Raw genomic sequence first — 21,885 nt, 5'->3', positions numbered from 1 at the left:
CAAGTGGGAGAAATAATTGCAAGTTAAATTTCATGTAAATAATTGTGCAATACTTTAAAAAAAATGAAGTGGATAACTACTTAATGGTGTTGAAGTAGCTAAGAGTCGAGTTGATGTAAGACTTCATGGCTGTTTCTATTTGCTCTGTGCTGATAAACATGTAAGAATAGCGTGGATTTGTTGGAGACTAATAGTGAATTTATTTGGGAATACATGTTTCCCACACCGGAATGGCCATTATTTATGCCCAAAAAGTGAATACATAATGGAACTTGCAGCATTGTTTCATGTCAAAGACTGTGATGCTGGAAAAGCACAGCCAGTCAGGCAGCATCTGAGGAGCAGGAAAGTCGACGTTTCGGGCATGAGTCCTTCATCAGGAATCTCATGTACAGAGGCTCTTTCTTGTGTCCTTTCACAGGATGTGGGTGTCCCTGGGAGATTATTTATTGCCTTCGACAGAGATGGTGCGACACCTTTACTGCAGCCCATCTGGTGCGGTTGCATGATGGTGGGGAGTATGCTGCAGGAGTTTGACCCAATGACAGAGAGACAATGGTGATGTTCCACGTTAAAATGGTGTGTGGGGCCCGGAACAATATCTGGCTTATGGTGATTCTGTGATTTGTTACTTTTCTCAGTGGAGGAGGATGTGTGTTTGGAAAGTGCTATGAAGGGAAGTTTTGAGTTGCTGTGTTGCATTTTCTAGAAAGTGCCAACAATGTGTACTGTGTAACTAATGGAGAGAATAAATATTAAAGGTTTTGGATAGGGTGCTATTCAAGCGGGCTGCTTTGCCCTACAAAGCGTCAAGCTTCTTTTAATGTTGCTGGAACTACACCCATTCAGGCAAGTGGAGAATATTCCATTCCACTTCTGACTCTGTTTTGTTCCAAGAACATTCAAGAAGCTCTGACATAGAAGGTAAAGCAGGCCACTTGATGGGCGCCCTATCCATCAAGTTCCTCATTCATTCCCTCCACCATTAGTACAGTGGCAACAGTTTGTGCCATCTTCTAAATGCATTTCGATAACTCACCAAGATTTTTTTGACAACACCTTCCAAACCCAGCTAAAAGGGCAATGATAGCAGATACATGTGTATGCCACCACCAGCTATAGGTTCTCCTCCAAGCCACATACATCCTTACTTGCAACTGGAGCCATTCTTTCACTATTGCTGGAACAACTACTTGTGAATAACACGCCTCACTGTAGGTGTATCAACTCCCCATTGACTCCAGTAGTTCCAGAAGCAATAGGGATTGACAGTAAAATGCTAGCTTCGCCAGCGGTACCAAATCAGGGAGTGAAGTTTTGTAAATGGCCAGTTTCTAGCCAATGCTAAGCCTCAGGATGCTGATATTGGGGGATTTGGAGGTGGTAATGCCATTGAATATCAGAAAGTGATTGTTAAATTCTCTTTTGAGCTATGGTCATTGCCTATCGCTTCTGTAGCATGAATGTTGCTTTCTATTTCTCAGCCAACATCAGCTGCTGTCACGCATGAACTTTGCGTGCTTCAGTGGCTGAAGAGTTTTTCTGGGACTCCTTGATATAACACTACATTAAGTCTGGCTTTGACACCAAAGGCAATTACTTACCTCCCGTCACCTCTAAACTTTACCTCTATTAGGTCCTGGGCTGTAATGAGTTTAGGAGCTGAGGTTCTATTGGAACTCAACCTGCTCATTGATATTCAGTTTATCATTGTGTATGGGCTACTCGATAGGACTGACAATGGCATCTTCCTTCACTTTGTGGATTGCAAATATTATGGGATGTAATTTGCCAAATTATCTTTATCCTACTTTTTGTGTATAGGACATATCTGGGCAGCGTTCCACATTACTGATAGATGCCAAAGTTATGGTTGCACTGGAACAGCTCAACAAAGGGGCACGGCTCGTTCTGGAGCATGCATCCTCAGTGCTAATGTTGCAATGTTGTCAGGGCCCATTGTTTTTTGCAGCATTCAATGCCTTCAACCCTTGTTATCATGTGGAGAGTCAAATTGGCTGTAGGCTATAATCTGTGATGCTGGGGATTATGGGAGGAGGCAAACTTGAATCATCTGCCTGGCACTTCTGACTGAAGATGGTTGGTTGTAAATGGTTAAGCATTGTCGTTTTTGAAATCTTGGACTCCCGAATCCTGGAGAATTGGGATATTGTGAAGCTACCTCCTTCTGTTGGCTGTTTTGATTGTCCTCCAATTTGTGGATGTAACAGAATTGTAGAACTTAAATGTGGTAGGTTGGTAACAGTATCAAGTTCTTCTACTGTTTGTCGTGCAAGTAGTCCCTATTGTTGACGTATGAAGCATCAGTTTGCTATGTCAGACTATCTAGCTTCTCCTGGCATGCCCTCTGCACCCTTTGTTGAGCCTGGGTTGTCCCCTGGCACAACGCTGACAGTAGAGTGGAAGGATATACCGTGTCATGAAATTACAGATTGCGGGTGAATACAATTATGCTGATGGCTCAGAACACCTCATGGCTGCTCAATTTTGTGTTGCTGCATACGTTTGAAATGTGTTCCGTGTAACATGGTGGTAGTGATTATTGGATAATACAAATTTAACATGATCTGGGTGCCAAAAATATCCCAAGGTGAAATTAATTGACTTTAGAGTGACTAAATTCAATGAAATAATGATAAAGTTGATACTAAAGATCAGGGTTATTAGTGGATCAGTAGTTATTGAAGAGTTACTTGAAAGGGAATAATTTGCCGTTGTATGGGGGAGTGGGACTAAATGCATAGGTCTTTCTAAGAGCTAGCACAGGTTTAGAGGACTTTGAGCTCTGTGTGCTCTCCGATTATTTATCAGGCATTTCTTAATAGAATAGCTACTTAAAACATGAAATACTTCTCTACTCAGTACAATGGAGTTTAAATCATAGACTCAGTTATGTAAAGAAGGGTGATCTTTTAAGTTCTGAGAAACTTAATTATTATCTTGTGTTCAACAGTGGCACTGTGAGCCATAGGAAAGCAATTTGTAATTCCATTGGGGCCACAGTAGTACATTTATTATTGAACCTGAGTGTGGGGCTGGGAAAATGATCCCATTTTCCTTCCCTTGAGCTTGTCCAGTGATTCCTGTGGAAGTGACGAGGGTGCATCGGTTGCTGGGGAAATTGTTTGAAATATCCTCTATAGTTGTATGTCTAATGCTAACCCTCGCTACCTCAGCTCAAGGATGAAGAATTGCCTTTTGCGGGAGGTAGCTGAAAGCTTCTATAACTCGTTGAGGTCAAATGTGTCACCAAATGTGCAAAAAGTCGAGCCCAAGTCTAACTGACTTCAAGCCCAATTGTTGGGGATAAAGGGATGCTGCTTTAGCCACTTGAGCACCCATGTATCTCTGAAGTAATTTACGTATTCAAGTCTGGTGTAGATGGTTTAGGTATTTGGTGACCCTTCAGTGTAAAGTTCTTTCCAAGATTAAAGTTACCTCAAATCACATCTCAATTCTATTTTGTGAGCGGAAGCTAATTCTGTTTCTTTTCCTAACCTTAGGTATCTTCATTGCTCTTCTACTTCGTTTTGATGTGAGGTAAGCTGTTAAAGTGCATGAATAAACAGAATTGAATATGGTCAGAATCGCTCTCTCTTCACAAGGGAAGCTTTCTGCCCTATAATTGAATTAATATTGGATTTTCAGTTTGTTAATCCTCATAAAACTGAACCACACTATCAGTTACCAGAAATGTAAAGTAGTGGAGCTGGAAAGAACGAGTTTAGGTTTTAAAGGAAGATATTTACAGCTTAAAGGAGGTAGATATTGCCAAAAGTAGTAATGTTTTAACTGTAACTAGAAAGAGACTGAGAGTTGGCAAGTTCTTGTGTGTATGGCTAATCATCTAGCCTACACATCCCTGTACACTGCAGGCGATCTAGCATGGCCAATCCACCCAACCTGCACATCTTTGGACTATGGGAAGAAACTGGACCACCTGGCAGAGAAACACTCAGACGTGGAGAGAACTTGCAAATTCCATACAGACAGTCACCCAAGATTACAATTGAATCTGGGTCCCTGGCAGTGGTAACCACTGTACCACCCTAAATTTGTAAATGAGACTTATTCTTTATTTCATTCTTACGGGCTGCCAACTAGTTTGATGAGAATTTTGTACTGAAATTGAGACTAATTGTGTCTTGTCAGATCAAAATTCTGCCGAGTATAATTGGTACAATTTGCAGGATTTGCTAATCTGTTGTTTCTTTTTTTTTATCCCCGATCTCTTGTCCCTTCTGGCCTAGCTTGAAGAAGAACAGCCGGACGTACTTCTACACTAGCTTCTTCGCTTATGTCTTTGGTCTTGGACTTACCATTTATGTAATGCACACTTTCAAGCATGCTCAGGTGAGATGTGCTTAATGGCCTCCTACTTTAAAGCTTTTAATTCTAGTTGCATTAACTCAGTTGTTTGCAATTTTTGCATCCTGTGTCGATTGCTGCATTGTTAACTTCGACTTTTATTATCATCCTATGACAGATCACTAACACATCCTGTCAAGCGTGTCACTACTGATCTTATTTTCTAACTGAAACCACCTACTCTGTCTCAAGTTGTCAGTCTTCCTCAGGCCATGTTATTGGATGAAGTGTAGACATTGAGAGAACTGTATTTCAGTTTGGATTCGTGTTTAGCACTTCACTTCTTTCGCTCTTTGTTCACAATCGTCATTCTAGGTTCAGCATATATAACAGCAAATAGGGATTTTATTCCTTGCTGTTGCTTCCTTCCACATTACTTTCTTGTTGTTAGATATTCAGGTGAGCCTATAAGATTTTTTTTAGGTATATTGATACTGCAAAGCAGCATTTAAAACATGAACAAAGATGTTACTGAGACGAGAGGGTTTGAGCTTTAAGCCAAGGCTGGATGGACTGACTTCTTTCCCTGGATCGTTGAAGCTGAGGAGTGACCTTTGAGGTTTATTAAACCATGAGGGGCATAAATAAGGTGAATAACAAGGTTTTTCCCCCAGGGTAGGGGAGTCCAAAGCTAGAGGGAATCGGTTAAAGGTGAAGAGGGAAAGATTTAAAGGGACCTGAGGGGCCTTTTTTGTACAGAGGGTGGCGCATATATGGAACAAATTGCCAGCGGAAGTGATGGAGGCTGGTACAACTATAACATTTTAAAGACATTTGGACAGGTGCATGGATAGGCTAGGTTACGAAGGAAATGGGTCAAACGTGGACAAATGGACTAATGCAGTTTAGGAAACCTGGTTGGCACAGATGAGTTGGGCTGAAGTGTCTGTTTCTGTGTTGTGTGCCTCTATCTTGCATGCTGACAAAAATAGGAGGCATATATTGGGGGTGGGGGGGAATTTTTTTCCCAGTACCTATTTGCTACTAGAAATTGTCTAAGAATTTATCAGGATAAATTGACTTTGGGGGTCTCTGTCCGAATAGAGAGTTTTATTTTTGTTCGAGAAGCAGCATCACATTGACCCAAACCCATTTAACTTCTCGAAGGTCGCCACAGCAAGGAATAAAATCTCCAGCATCAATAAATGCTGTGCAATTCTGTTTTGCAAGACCTGCTTTCCAGGAAAGTGAACTGCTCTCATTGCGAAATGTGATTGAATCCAAATTGACTTGAAAATATTTGTGCAAACCAAGTTTCATTATGCAATAGCGTAAACTTCACTAAAGAGTACTCTATTCTGTATGTGTTACTATTTGGCTTAAACTATGGATGTCGAGGATGTAAAGTTTTCTTTCGTTCTTGCTTTTAATTGTCAGCCTGCTCTACTGTACCTGGTACCTGCCTGCATTGGATTCCCAGTTACTGTTGCTCTGGTTAAGGGAGAACTTACTGAAATGTTCAGGTAAGAGCTTGCATTGTACTGTAGTTGCTGAGGAATGCAGCGCACACAGAATGTTGGCTGGGGTGTACTCAATGGCCACACGTATTTTTCTGTGCGGTTCTGTATTCTCTCGAACAAAAAGTACTTGATCGGTTCTGATTTCTGTGTGACACAACATTTTGGTATTGTATATATAAAAGGCACGCTTGCGTCCTATGCAAATTGAAGGCTTATTTCTGTTTTACCAAAATAATGTTTCACTTTCATTTGTGGAGGATTACCTGGAATTTTATCACAGATATAGAGAATATTAAGAGTTTCGGAACCATGTAACTGCAAATTTTAATACATATTTGAATTTGCCACTCCCTGTGGAACTTCACTTGAATTCCCTTAACATTTTGCATGCTTCCAAGTGACTATCCTCTAAGTAAAGGCAAATAATTTACAAACTGACATGACAGCGTTATGGCAAAATGAGTTTCACTTAAATCACTTCATTTATGGAGTCTTTGCCAAAATGTTATCCTGTAATGATATTGATCAGCTCAGTTAGCTAAATGACTACAGTGCCTGGTGGCAAATAAAGTCAATAACACAGATTCTGTGTCCCTGACCAGCTTTGGTAGTTCATGGAGTCCTGACTCTTCACCCTACCCCTTGCATGTGGAGTGGTTACTTCAAACTGTAAATAACTAATTGTCTCGAATGAGGAGATATGCCAATGATCCTTTGGACTATGGCTCTTTATGTCTTGTACAGAATATCCTCTGAGACAATCTTGTATTATAAAGCAGATACTTCTGATGCACTGATGGACATTTATATCACAGAAGGAGACCATTGGACTCATTGTGTTATTACAGCAAATATCAGGCCAGATGGTTGCTTTTGGTAAATCTGAAGTCACGTGCATAGTATCTGACACGCTGGTATCTTTTGGACAGTCTGGTTTGCACGGTTTAACAGGGCATACCTCAGTACAGAGGAACCTCGATTATCCAAAGGGCACAAGTGGGAAGTATTTTGTTTGGTTAATGGAATTCTGGATAATCGAATGTCGGATAACATAATTTAGCTGAGCATCGGAACCTTGCTATCTTGCCAGATAATTCGATATTCTGTAACTGAATTCCAGGCAATCAAGGTTCCTCAGTATATTGAGCATTGGAATAAAGTCATATGATGCTGAAGTTAATAACTTGACTTCTCCAACAGTCCAATGAACCATGTGCAATTGCTGAGGTATTGCCTAAACAAACTAATGTTGCTGCTTCATATTTAAGTTTTAGGTTTTTAACATAATGACAGGGATGGCCTTAGCCCCTCTGGAGTTGTGAGGTTGGGTTGGAGACATCCGGGTCCCACTCTAAATCCTTTTCTACTTAAAATGTGCACGAGTGTGCTGGATGGAGATTGAATCAGGCATAAATAGGATCCCCTCTTCAGTCATTCAGTCAAATAGCCAACCAATGAATACTGAACCTGTTCCAGGTCATTTAAGGGACAGTTCAAGGGGGATATGCAGAACTTTACTCCTCATTAATGACGAGTGGCAATATTCATCATTGTGCAGAAGGGAGGATAGGTGGCACTGGTCAGTAATTGTCACTGCTACAGTTTTGAAACCTTACTAGTGCAGCGTTGATGTGTTTGCAGCTTCTTTATTCTATCATTTCACCCCTGGCCTTTTCATTTGAGAAGTTGACTAAAGGGTACTAATCTCTGCATTGAGGGTACCTATTTAGTTTTGTTTATTAAAATTATTCGGGTGGGTTGTGTTTGAGGGAGACAAGTACGTTACGAAGTGCAGCATTGATTAAGGTATCAACCCCAGTGTCTAGAGGACCTAGGCATTCATTCATTCAGTTTTCTTTCAATTTTTGAACAGCCAACAGAATAAATGTGTTGGTCTGTGAAGTTACTGAGGAGATGTTATCTCTTTGTTTACCAGGTTGGCACTGTTAGGTTTGCCAATGTGATAATGGAGGGAGGGGAGAAATGCTCCTACTTTAAGCATGCTGAATTATTTTTCTTCCTCTGTTTAGGGATGTTACTGGGCAAAATCACACTGAAAGCATGCTGAATTACTCTTATTTTTGTCCATCAAATGCCATCTAGTTAGCTCTGCATTGATTTATTTCCCTACCATAAGAGACAGCGAGGCTCTGTTGTCTTAAAAATAAAATAACAAGGACCTGTGCATGTATAAAACCATTTGGAGTCGTAGAGATATACAGCATGGAAACAGTTCCTTCGGTCCAACCCGTGCATGCCGACCAGATATCCCAACCCAATCTAGTCCCAACTGCCAGCACCCGGCACATATCCCTCCAAACCCTTCCTATTCATTTACCCACCCATATGCCTCTTAAATGTTGCAATTGTACCAGCCTCCACCACTTCCTCTGGTAGCTCATTCCATACCCATACCACCCTCTGTGTGAAAACGTTGCCCTGTAGGTCTCTTTTATATCTTTCCCCTCTCGCCCTAAACATATGCCCTCCACTTCTGGACCCCACCACCCCAGGGAAAAGACTTTGCCTATTTACTCTATCCATGCCCCTCATAATTTTGTAAACCTCTATCAGGTCACCCCTCAGTCTCCAACGCTCCAGGGAAAACAACCCCAGCCTGTTCAGACTCTCCCTATAGCTCTAATCCTCCAACCCAGTCAACATCCTTGTAAATCTTTTTTGAACCCTTTCAAGTTTCACAACATCTTCCCGATAGGAAGGAGACCAGAATTGCATGCAATATTCCAAAAGTGGCCTAACCAATGTCCTGTACAGCCGCAACATGACATCCCAACCTCTGTACTCCATACTCTGACCAATAAAGGAAAGCATACCAAACGCCACCTTCACTATCCTATCTACCTGCGACTCCACTTTCAAGAGACCTGCACTCCAAGGTCTCTTTGTTCAGCAACACACCCTAAGACCTTACCATTAAGTGTATAAGTCCTGCTAAGATTTGCTTTCCTAAAATGCAGCACCTCGCTTTTATCTGAATTAAACTCCATCTGTCACTTCTCAGCCCATTGGCCCATCTGGTCAAGATCCTGTTGTAATCGGAGGTAACCCTCTTCACTGTCCACTACACCTCCAATTTTGGTGTCATCTGCAAACTTTCTAACTGTATCTCTTATGCTCACTTCCAAATCATTTATGTACATGACAAAAAGTAGAGGACCCAGCGTTGATTCTTGTGGTACTCCACTGGTCACAGGCCTCCAGTCTGAAAAACAACCCTCCACCTTTGAGCCAGTTCTGTATCCAAATGGCTAGTTCTCCCTTTATTCCATGAGATCTGACCTTGCTGGCTAGTCTCCCATCGGGATCCTTGTCGAACACCTTGCTAAGGTCCACATAGATCACATCTACCGCTCTGCCCTCATCAATCCTCTTTGTTACCTCCTCAAAAAACTCAATCAAGTTTGTGAGACATGATTTCCCACGCACAAAGCCATGTTGACTATCCCGAATCAGTCTTTGCCTTTCCAAATACATATACATTTAATGATTGCTAGTGAATTTTCTGCATGCATGGCACTTGAAACACTGAGAACAAGCTACATTTCTAAAATGCTAAATTCCTAAGATTAAAATGGTTAGATTTCAGCCTGCATTTGTGAGATCAGACAAAGCAGAGGAGTACTTTCTACTCAAATTGCTTGCTGTATGTCTTTCTCAACTTATGGTTACAAAAATACAGGCTGCTTGTACTGAAATATCATCAAATTTGTTGCCTTGCAGAGCTCACCACAGACTCTGTGCCCAGCCGCTAGTGTTTTTCTGCAATAATGCTTTTTCTGAGATTAGACTCCTCCTGACTAGCTCTCAAGCCAGTATGAAGTTGTAAGAAGCAGAATCAGTGGCAGGTCTCCGTGTGGCAACGAATTTAATACTTCAATCCAGGTATCATATTTTTGTGCTGCTTTCAAAAAAAAAAGATGGAAAACATTTAGAATAGAAAATACTCTTTTCTATTTGTCTTTGCCGTAGACTTTCCTTCCCCTTTCAATACACTGTTAATGAAGTTTGCCATGGAGTTTGCCATCCCAATGTACTGTAACAGGGTCTTAGAATTTTTCTCAAGGCTCCAAAGTGTATATTTAATTTCCTAACCATGTAATTCCTCAAATGTGCGCGTGCATACATGGGTGTGCATGCCCCCTGAGTTACTCAATGTTTTGAGTCATTGTGTGTGCCCTGACAGTTTGGGAGGCAGGAGAGGAGTGTGGAGTATTTGAAATTCCAAGAACCTAAGAGAGAGCTTGAATGTGCCATTTGAAGCCATGAGGCTGCTTTACCATTCAGTAGGATCATGGCTAATCTGATTGTGGCATCAGTTTCACTTTCCTGCCTGCCCCTGTGACCTTTGACTCTCTGTTGATCAAATCTCTCACATTGAACAACATGTCTGTCTGTAGAAGAGAATTCCATAGAGTAATGACCCTTGGAAGAAAATCCTCTGTCTTAACTTAGACTTGGTTTTATTTTAAAACTGTGCCCCTCGTCCTGTATTCCCCAGGTGAGAAAACATCCTCTCAGAATCCACCCTGTCAAGCCCAGTCACAATCTTGTGTTTCAAGATAAATATCTCTCATTCTTCAAATCTTAAATATAGACTCACTCTGCTCCACATCATCCCTCCTTGGGAAAGATAACCAAATCTGTACACATTACTGTAGGTGAAGTCTCACTAATGCTCTGTACAGTCGTAGCAAGACTTCCCTACTTTTGCAATAAAGGCCAAGATTCCATTTACCTTCCTGAGTGTTTGCTGTACCTGCATTCTGACTTTCTAATTCATTACAAGTGACACTGGTTGTGTTGAACATTAAAATCTGTTGCCATTGGCCACAAAATGTAGGATTCTAGTCTTGAGTCTTGTAAATCAGTAACACACGCACTCTCTCTCTCTCACAGACACAGACACAGACACACACACACACAGACAGACAGTGTGTTCCCCACGATGTGCAGAATTAGCAGGTGTTTTTGTGGTGTACAGTTTACATAGGAACATGACATGCCTGAGTCTGCTCCACCTACCTATCTAATGGCTGATTATCCACCTCAGTGCTATATTCCTGTTCTAACTCTGTATCCTTTGAGTGTTATGATTTGCCAAGGGCATGTTAGTAAGCTGACATTTGCTTTTATCACTCAAGGCAGAGGTTACAAAATCAGGGAAGTCATGTTAGTGATGTTGTCATTAATCCAAAAACTGTCACTCTCTGTCTTGGATATACTCAACAACTGAGTTTCCACAGCTCTATGAATTAGAGGATTCCCCACCCTCTGAGTGAAGAGGTTCCTCTTCATCTCAGCCTTTTAAGTGGCTTGCCCTTATTCAGAGATTGTCTCTCCTGGCTCTAGAATCCACAGCTAGGAGAAAGGTCTTGCCTGAATCCATTCTGTCTGCCCCTTTCAAAATTTAAACCTGAGATCAAACCTCTCATTCTTTGAAACAAAGAATAAAAAAATCGAGAATTGTTATGGAACAGAAGACAGCCATTTGGCCTACTGTTTCTCCTCAATCTTTCCTAGAAGGGCAGTCCTACCACCCCACAAATCATCAGTCTGGTAAATATCTGCTGCATTCCTTCCATAGGAAACATATCCTTCCTTAGACAAGTGGACCAGAGTTGCATTTTGTACTCCAGGTGTGGTCTCACCAGTGTTTTATATGATTTAAGCAAGACATCTTTGCTTCTGTATGCAAATTCTTATAGGATAATGGTTAACATACTGTTTACCTTTTAAATTGTTAGCTGAATCTGCATGCGAGCTTCTCAGAACAAGAACAGCTGAGCCCTTCAGATTTGAGCACTTTCCAATCTCTCGCCGTTTAAAAAGGATTTTGTAGCTTTGTCTCTCCTTCCAAAGTGGATAACCTTTCACTTGTCCACATTTCATTCCATCTGTCATGCGTTTTGCCCACTCAGCCTGTCTAAACCCTTTTGAAGTCTCTTCGCATCCTCCTCACTCTGATTGTCGCCAAGTTTTGTATCGTCTGCAAACTTGGAAGAATTATAGTTGGTCTCTACATTTAAGTCACTGATACAGATTGTGAACAGGTCGGGCCCAAGCGCTGATCTTTGCAGTTCCCAACTGGTCACAACCTTTGAAAGTGACCCATATATTTCTAGACTTATTTTCCACCTATTAACCAATACGCTGGTCAGTTAATGCAGTTGGCTGGACGGCTGGTTTGCAATTCCGTGATGCCAAAAGCACAGATGCAATTCCCGCACTGGCTGAGGTCATCATGAAGGATGCACCTTCTCAACTTCGCTGTTCACCTATGATATAGTGACCCGCGAGTTAAACTCACCACCTGTCATCTGTAATGAGAGCAGTCCCATGGTCCTCTGGGGCCAAGGCAGTTTACCTTAATCAACCAATCCTCATTCAACACTAGTGTAATACCTCAATTTTATATGCTTTGATTGCTTTCTAACCTCCTGAGCGGGACTGTATCAAAAATCTTCTGCAAATCCACTAGTTTTGCCTTACTTACACTGCTAGTAACTCCTCAAAAATAATGCTCAGGTTTGTCAACTTTCCCCTTCATAAATGCGTGTTGACTCTGTTAGAATTTTGAAAGATGATCAATAATGTATCCACTACCTCTATAGCCATCTCTTCAAACGCACTAATGTAAGGTCAGCAAGTCTGAGGATCTGTCTAGTTTCAGCCCCATTGATTTCTCCAATGTTACTTGTTAATATTAATTTTTTCAGTTCTCCACTCTTGCTAGACTCTTAATTATGTCAGGGAGACTTATTGCATCTTCCTCTGAAGACAGGTGCAAAGTACTAATTTAGTTTCTCTGTAATTTCTTCTTCCCTTTTATAAATTGTCTTATTTCTGCCTTTAATTGATCCATATTTGTCTTTGCCAATTTGCTCATCTTATGTACCTATGGAAGCATTTACCTTTTTTCCTTGTATCTTGCTATTTTATATTCAAGTTCTACACTTTTATCAGTTTCTTGTCTTCCTTTGTTGAGATCAAATTCTTTCAATCCTCAAGGAACTTTTTTTTTGGCAATATTCAAAGAAGTTTATGAATTTATCTTTAACTTTGTTTGTTAGCCATGGCGCGCTCATGTTTCCTAATAGGTGTTTTTACCTTTTTAAAGTAATGTATATTTTTGAAAACAAAACATTAGTTCTTTAAAAACCAGCCATTGCCTATCTGTCTTCAAACCTTTTAATGTATCTTTCCAGTCCATTACAACCAACGTCGTCCTCATGCCTTTATAACTGCCCTTGTTTAGATTAAAGATATTTCAGTTTGAAGCACATCTTTTTAATGGAACATTCTATCACACAATGATCACTATTCTCTAAAAGTTCATTTAAGATTATTAATTAGCATTGTCATTACATAATGCTGGATCTAAAATAACCTCTGCCTTGTTTGGTTCTGAAGCATTTGCTTCTGAAAACTCTTGCAACCACACGCCAGGAACTCTCTTTCCACAGCATTGGTGCTCATTAGACTTACCCATTGTAAATTCAAATCACCTATGATTACCTCATTTCCCCTTGTTCCGTGTACCTCCTTTTTTCTGATCTATATAGTGTCCTACTTGTTTGGCAGCCTATAAATTCACGTTTGCTGTCCTTACTGTTTCTTAGCTCCAGCCAAACAGATTCCACATCCTGTTTATCTGGTCAGAGATCCTCTCTCACTAATACACTGATCCTGTCCCTAATTATCAGTAGCATCCCACCTCCTTTTCCTTTCTGCCAATGCCTCCTGAATGTGTTCCTAGTCTTGGTAATTAAATCCTATCCTTTTACTTCTAGTGCTATCATTTCATTTGTCTTCATGGGATTGCTCTGTACCTGCAGATCAGGTGTTAAAATTCTCCCATTTTAATGCTTTCCATAATTCGACCCAGATTAATTCAAGGTTTTGATTTAAAACTTCCAGCATTTTCTTTCAGTTCTATTTGAATTTCCTCTTGAGATTCCATCCCCTGATGAACATATTTAAACCCTCACCAAAAGTACTAGAAATCTCCCTGCAAAGATATTAGTCCCAGTTATACAATCATACAGCATAGAAGGAGCCCTTTGACCCATCAAGTCGATCCTGCCAAAATTACACTAAACCTACACTAGGTCCACAGTTTTGAATGTTAGACATTTCTGCGAAAGTGTAATCCACCCTCTTTGTACAGATCCCAGTGCCCTAGAAATTTAAAGCTAGCTCTCCTGAATCATTTTACCAACCATTTGTTAATTTGCTCAATCTTTCCATTTCTGTACATAGTAGCAAGTCGTACTCGGAGCAATCATGCCATTACTGCCTCCTTTTCAACCTTTTTGCCAAGGTCGCATAATTCAGGACCTTATCCCACCTTTCAATCAATGTCAATTATGCCAAAATGGACCTCTGGTTCCTTACCCTTCCCAAAAGAATATCCTGCAGTTGGTCAGTGACATTGCCTTGTTGGTGTCAGGGTTGAATGTGCCATCCTGGAGTGGCCATATCTATGGCTAAAGGAACCATGTTTCCCTCTCTTTCGGAATCACAGTCTTTCCTCTCCCATCCCCAGATTTATATAACTGGGCCACTTGTGGTGGCATGAGCTTTCCCTTTCTACATGTTTCTGAACTTGGGGCCATGGCAGTAACTAAAGTGGAAAACCAGCTGGTGAGTGTAATGGACTTGATGGATTTTGCTCTACCAGCCTGGACTTTCTAGACAGCTAAACATTACACGACACCAGGTTATTTGGAGGCACTAGCTTTCAGGGTGCACCTGATGGAGGAGCAGCGCTCTGAAAGCTAGTGCCTCTAAATAAACCTATTGGACTATAACTTGGTGTTGTGATTTTTAACTTTGTACACCCCAGTCTAACACCAGCACCTCCAAATCATTTCTAGACAGCGTAATTCCCTCTCTGCCTGCCTAATGTTGATCTGCTTATAGCAGGAAGTTTGACCATGTAGGTGCCAAATAAGGTTTTCCACGATCTAGGTGCCAGAATCCTCTGAGTCATATTGCTGACACATACAATTACTGCTTTGTGTGAATGAAGATCACTTTTGTGAGCTGCTTGTGCCTTTTGGAATTATATTCCAATGAGTCAGTGCCACAGTGGGGGAAAGAAGTAACATGATTTAAAAAGCACTTCGAGGAGACGATCATTCTCTGGGTGAATCTGTAAGATCTGACTTAATGTGAAAGGCCACAACAGCAAAGAATTCCTCAGCTTGTTGATCATTAGTACTCAGTAGGCCAGCTGCATGGAAAAATTTGTACTCTTGTGTTCCCAGGGAATCGAGGCGCGCTAATGCCAAATGAGCACCTGCTTGTTGCTTTGATGTTTAATTAATCCAGAGACTCCGTTGCACACTGAAGGCGACCATGTTCTGATCCTATAGTGAACACCTGAAATTCAGCCTACAGCTGTTTGCAGATGAAAAACAAGGAGGCATTTTTTTGTTTTGGTTCTCAAACTGCATTGCAACAGCTGAGCAAAATGTTTTTTTTTTTGCGTTGGAAGAGAGAAATTGAAATCACAGGGTTTATAAGAAGCAGGGACCTACATCAACAACCCAGACATTCTCACAGTCATGGTTTAAAAATGAGAACCAAGTAGTTTGCTTGCATTCAGTTCTGAATTTTAATATGGATTGGTTGGTAATTTTTAGTTAACTTGAGAAACCATCTTATTCACTCTATCTTTGATTCACATACAGTGCCTCTCCACTGCTTTTGCATCCTGATTATTTTGAGATTTGTTGATAATATCCATATTCCAAACTCAGCATGGCTTGCCAACTTGGCCAGCCTGTTGGAACAGGTGGCTGTGGACTTTGTAACTTTTGAAGAACTGTGTCTTTCTTGTCCAATTTGAGTATCTTAGGTTTGCTTTAATCCCTCAAACAAGGGAACATTATTTGGTTCAACTATTTTAATTTATATTTTTAAAAACTGGCTTATTTTTATTTTAATTTTCTTCCTCTACCCGATGTGGAACTATATTGTGAGTGTTCACTATTCTTTTTTCTTCCTCTTAAATATGTTGTTCACAATTTTGAACTCGTGTACCACTGTTACACTGTTGGTTATTATTAATTGTACCCTTTGCTGATGCCCCTTGGTAACTTGAGTGGCTCAGAATTTTTTCCTCCCATTGCCTTTCAAGGCACTTTTTTGCATGTCCGAGACCTTGAACCAAGACTGTGAGGTCAATTGCACAGTCGTACAAGAACCTCTGGTGATATTTGAAGAAGATCCATGGAGTGTCCAGGCAGCCCCGGCCAGCTTTTATCCCTCAACCAACATCACCAAAATAGTTTAACTGATTATTTGTCATTGTCTTGTTTTGAGACCGGGCTGTATCCATGTTGACGTTCCCCATAAATGTAGCTAATTATCAAACAGGTTTTGGGCTGTGAAATATTTTGAAATGTGTTGAGATCTTGAAAAGCAATAAACTAATGTAAGTTTTTTTTTGTTTCTTTTGTTGGATGGGAGTGTTTTGATATGGTGTCCTCAAAAGTTGTTTTTTAAATTGGCGTAACCTAATTTATTTGCATGTCTTTCTGGAGTTTGCTCCGTAAAGTGGGACATGGCAAGAATTAGTATGTTTCTTGATGTTCAGTAATACAGGGGTAGGGATTCATTTTAATTTGCTGATTTCTTAATAAATTGAATACTTGAGTCTAAGCATTTGACTATCAAGTGGTTAAACTCACCTTGCTTCTTGAAGCGTTAAGTCATTCATGACAGAAGATTGTTGGGCAGCTGCGTTGTCTGATCTCAGCAAAAGCATTAACTGAGACATTAAAATTAACTCTGGGTATGTGAGAAAAAAACAGCCCAAGTTCCCAATTGTAGTTGCTATCCAGTGACTTATTGCACATTCATAGTACATTAGCTGGAATGATCTTCATAACCACTTTGTAACTTTGCTTAATATAAAGAAGGACCCATGAAATCAAACTACAGCAATATTTAGTATCTACAGGAAAATGCAAAAGAGAAATGCCAAAATATGCTTCTACATTTAAAAGCTCCTTTTGACATTTGGGCTGTTAAGCAAATCATACATGGTACTTAGCTTTGTAAATGGGTCATTGAATATTTAACAAGTCACACTAAGCCTTTCCAAATCCCTGGTTAGAACTCAGCTGGAGTGTTGTTTATAATATTGGGTGCCATGCTTTTGGAAGCACATTAGGCCTTTGGGGATGGCAGACAAAACTGGTTTACTGGAATGTGATTGTGACTGAGTTTGATTTGGATTGAGACTTTACGAAATCTGGGATTGTTGACCTTAGCGCAAATAAACCAAGAATTTTAATCAAGCAATGGGGGTGAAACTGTTCCCCCTGAGCAAAAGGTCTGTTGCCTGAGGTCAGATTTATGAAAGTTGGCAAAAGAACTTGAGGAATTGAAGAGGTTTTTTTTGCTTGTGTTAAATTCTGGAACATGGCACCTGAGGATGGTAGGAGCTGATCTATGTGATAGATGCTGTATAAATGTAAGCTTAACGCCGTTATTCTCTGTTGCCACACTTCTTCACACAAACCTTTTGTCTGTCGCTAATCAGGTTTTTGGCATTGCACAGCAAATCCCTGTATACGTTAACCTTTGTTACTGCACTGATCCTGCTTGTTTTGTCATACTTCAGGGAGGTCAGTTATTTTATGCAGAAATGTTTTTTTGTAGTGACCTGGATGGGACCAGAGAACTGGTTTTCTTTTCTCTTGCATGTTTTGTCCTAGTATCTGAAGAGTTGACTCTTAGTGCAGTATTCTGAGAGCTATGTCAAATTTTGTGCTCAGGTGGACACTTCACACATCAGCCTAGGTGCAGATAGAACAGTGATTTTTTTTTGACCATGGAGAGCAATGTGGCCATGCCCTCGTCTGTTCAATCCCAGCAACACCCGCACTTGCCAACAAAAGTTTGAGTCGTTAACAGTCAGCAGCTTGATAAGCCTTTTATCTGCTTAACCCACGAGTTAGAGCTCTGCGGAATTGCGCAAATCTACTGTTTAAACTCTCTGATAACCCATCTGATAAAGCATTGCAGTAACTCTGATTGAAAGACCATGATTTCTAATATTTTCTTGGAGTTAGAGAGCAGAAGTGAAGTGAAGCAATGTACTGAAAAATTGTACAATCACCTAACTTTACTTAAGCAATTTTATGCATATCTGGAAACACTTTTATCTAGGTGAGCTTTCCCTACCATTGACTGACTGATCTGTTCTCTTAGGCTGTTGGATATCTCGCTATCTTCTCCACAGAGTAGATAGGAATAGAAGGAAAAGCTGGTCATCAAGGTGCAGTATCCAGTCCGAGTTTCCAGTAGGTTTATAATGGATAAATTGAGGCTGATAGACTTTCTTTGTACTTGTGAAGGCTCAATATTGGTGAATTCAGTTTTAATGAAGCTGGGGCTCCTTATTGTGTTTCACCCCTCTATTTGCCCAATAAAAGACTATTAACATGTTGTTTTCACACACAAAGGCCGAGGAAATGTGTTCTTTCCCACATTTTCAAAGAGCAGAATGATACATAGTGAAAAGGTGTAAAGTGCTCATGGAACGTAAGCTGAAAGATGAGGGTTTTTCCTTTTGTCTTTGCTAAATGTAATTCTTCTTCAGCTGAAATGTGTTGGTGCATACTAAGGTACAGACACTACCTTGGGGGGCGGCGATAGTATAGTGGTATTAACACTGAACTGTTAATCCAGAGACACAGATAATATTCTGGAGACCTGGCTTTGAATCCTGCCATGGCAGATGGTGGAATTTGAATCTAGTAAAAATCTGGAATGACGAGTCTACTTGTCGCATGTTGGAAAAGCCCATGTGGTTCACTACACTTAAGGAAAGAAATTACCATCCTTATCTGGTTTGGTTTAGATCTGACTTCAGACCCACAACAGTGTGGTTGACTCTCAGCAGCTATCTGGGCAATTAGAGTCGTAGAGAAGTACAGCATGGAAACAGACCCTTCAGTCCAACCTGTCCATGCTGACCAGATATCCCAACCCAATCTAGTCCCACCTGCCAGCACCCGGCCCATATCCCTCCAAACTCTTCCTATTCATATACCCATCCAAATGCCTCTTAAATGTTGCAAATGTACCAGCCTCCACTACATCCTCTGGCAGCTCATTCCATACACGTATCACCATCTGCATGAAAAAGTTGCCCCTTAGGTCTCTTTTATATCTTTCCCCTCTCACCCTAAACCTATGCCCTCCAGTTCTGAACTCCCCAACCCCAGGGAAGAGATTTTGCCTATTTACCCTATTCATGCCCCTCATAGTTTTGTAAATCTCTATAAGGTCACCCCTCAGCCTCTGACGCTTCAGGGAAAACAGCCCCAGCCTGTTCAGCCTCTCCCTGCAGCTCAAATCCTCCAACTCTGGCAACATCCTTGTAAATCTTTTCTGAACCCGTTCAAGTTTCACAGCATGTTTCCGATGTGGAGGAGACCAGAATTGCAAGCAATATTCCAACAGTAGCCTAACCAGTGTCCTGTATAGCCGCAACATGTCCTCCCAACTCCTGTACTCAATACCCTGACCAATAAAGGAAAGCATACCAAATGCCGCCTTCACTATCCTATCTACCTGCGACTCCACTTTCAAGGAGCTATGAACCTGCACTCCAAGGTCTCTTTGTTCAGCAACACTCCCTAGGACCTTACCATTAAGTGTATAAGTCCTGTTAATGGAGAGAGGTAATAAATGCTGGCCGAGCCAGTGATGCCCACATCCTGTGAATAAATGTAAAAACTACATTCCCTTTGCTTTCTCTAGACAGCTGATTTTTCCTATTTGTATGACCTCAACTTGACTCTTCACCCTGGGAGGTTTCATTTATTGAGCTTGATGCTGGCTGCAAAAATGCACTTGAGGGTTGTTAAATAATGTTGCGACCAGGATCAGAAACTTGAGCCCTTGTTTCCTCTCTTGTCAAATTGCAAAACGTCTACAATTTATTGTTACAGATCAGAAAGTTTTGATGGTATATCTATCCTACCACCAATTAGTTAACTCAGTGGTGCAGTGTGTGAGTCAGAAGCCTCCAGCATTTTGGACTAGTCAGAAACAGATTTGGTTTTCAAGTGCATTCTGTAACTGATGTTTCATTGACTTGTTGCATGGGTCTGTGTGGTTATTATGCTTTCACTGTACTTTTCCCCAGTCAATAGCAAATTGGCATTCAGAGAAAGCCTTTCTATCATCCTGGTGACTGGACGAAAAAGGGAATGAAGGGTTATCTTTTGCTTATTTTATTTGTTCACCATTCCAATTAAAAGTTCAACATTTTTGATTTCCAGGGTAGCAACTTCAGTTAATAAATCCAATCGTGTATGCATGGCTGTCCTAAACCAGGCAAGTAGGTTTTGAAACCTTCTAAGAACGAGATTCCTTCCAAATAATTATACTTGGTTCTAAATTTATAAAGGAATTCTGAATGCCATGGTTTGTATTAATGGGAGTTTTGAAATTTCTTCGCATTTGCTTTTTTAAAAACGTTTGTTTGTGCACACTCTTTCTTAATAAAAGTTCCTTTTATTTGTTCTCTTCTTTCCCTATCCCTCTTTCTTTTTCACTTTCTGTTACTCAATCAGCTACGAGTCTTCAGCTGAGATCATGCCACACACGCCAAGACTCACCCACTTCCCCACTGTCTCGGGCTCCCCTGCGAGTCTGGTCAACTCTATGCAGCAAAAGCCCAACTCCCCCCGCCGAAGGCGGACGAACCCGAGCCCCATGTAGTCATGTGACCGGGCTTGTGGAACTGTCAACGGGTCAGGTACACCAACGTCTTGCCATGCTTTGCCTGTGTATTATTTCCAGCATGTTGCTGCAGAGCAAGCTTGTTTAACTTCTGTGTTTATTTCCTTTCTCCTTGTGCATAGTTTCAATTTTAAAGAAGTGTTTCTCATTGAAGGTTGACCTGTTTAATGCACTAATGAGCAGCTTCAAATGCATGCCCTTAACATGACCCTGAGCAAAGCTTAGCCGCTGTACTTGTGGGATGTGTGTCACAATTGCTAATTCTTCAGCATGGCCATCTCTGTGCATCCATTATGCTGGTTGACTTTATTTCAGAGTTCACTCCAGTACTTCTCAAGCAGATCATTAAAGTGAAAGAGCATACAGCCCCCATGAGCTCTGTTGTTTCACAAAGACAGAAATAGCTGGAGAAACGAAGCAGGTGTGGCAGCATCTGTGGAGAGGAAGCAGTGACTCCTCTTCAGAACTGATTGTGGCTAGTGTTATGGACCAGGCCATTAGTCAGAGGAAATGGGTCTGGGTGGGTTACTCTTCGGAGGGTCGGTGTGGACTTGTTGGGCCAAAAGGCCTGTTTCCATACTGTAGGGAATCTAATCTAATCTCGGCCAGACCCCCGTCAAAACATTTCGAGAAGGTAGCCCAGATCCTAACTTTTCTAGTTGCTTTGAGTAGGTGTAACCGTGTGCTTGACCACAGTATCAAGAAGCCTTTTTTCCCAGACGCATTCCTTTCTCCTTCACAGCGTCTGTTCCATAGATGTTGGATTTGATCTTCAGCGGATGGAAAATCACTTAATTGTCAGACTCCATAATTGCACTTATGATGATGCACCTTATTAATAGCAATGAACAACTTCTTGCATGTTGGTGCTTGAGCTGTCCTGTAATAGAGTGAGAGACATTACAGCACAGAAGCTATTCCATCAATTTTCATAGAGCAGTACAATAGTCCCATTCCCCTGCTGTATCCCATAACGCTACAAATTTATTTCCTTGAAGTGCCTATCCAACTTGAAATTATTGTTTGCTGCTAACACTCTGGTGCAGAACGTTTTTTAAGTCTCCAAAGAGTGTTTCTTGTTTGAAAAAAGTAGACTGATGACCAGTTTAATTCTTTTGAGCCAATGCCAGGAGGTGAGGAAGTGAAACCAAAACAGAAGTTGCTGAGAAAGCTCAGCAGGTCTGGCAGCATCAGTGAAGACAAATCCCGGTTAACGTTTCTGGTCTGGTTCTGAGGAAGGGTCACC

The 21,885-nt window shown here is 41.0% G+C and overlaps 1 protein-coding gene across 2 annotated transcripts in view; it reads left to right on the top strand.

Annotated features, from left to right (window-relative positions):
* The window catches only part of hm13 (histocompatibility (minor) 13), a 77,325-nt gene that overhangs the window by 43,348 nt on the left and 12,092 nt on the right, over window positions 1-21,885 (top strand). Inside the window, exons 9-12 of one of the 2 annotated variants that reach the window (XM_043710790.2) lie at window positions 3,525-3,561; window positions 4,272-4,374; window positions 5,767-5,852; window positions 20,471-20,655. In XM_043710790.2, coding sequence (XP_043566725.1) covers window positions 3,525-3,561; window positions 4,272-4,374; window positions 5,767-5,852; window positions 20,471-20,618 — 374 coding nt within the window. In that variant the 3' untranslated portion in view covers window positions 20,619-20,655. The remainder of the gene's footprint in view (window positions 1-3,524; window positions 3,562-4,271; window positions 4,375-5,766; window positions 5,853-20,470; window positions 20,656-21,885) is intronic. The other variant, XM_043710791.2, reaches the window with a different exon arrangement.

Source organism: Chiloscyllium plagiosum, unplaced genomic scaffold (assembly GCF_037043375.1).
Source record: "Chiloscyllium plagiosum isolate Xiang-an unplaced genomic scaffold, Cpla_swu_hap1 HiC_scaffold_15, whole genome shotgun sequence".
Lineage (NCBI taxonomy): Eukaryota > Metazoa > Chordata > Chondrichthyes > Orectolobiformes > Hemiscylliidae > Chiloscyllium > Chiloscyllium plagiosum.
This window is presented reverse-complemented; position numbering and strand designations above follow the sequence as displayed.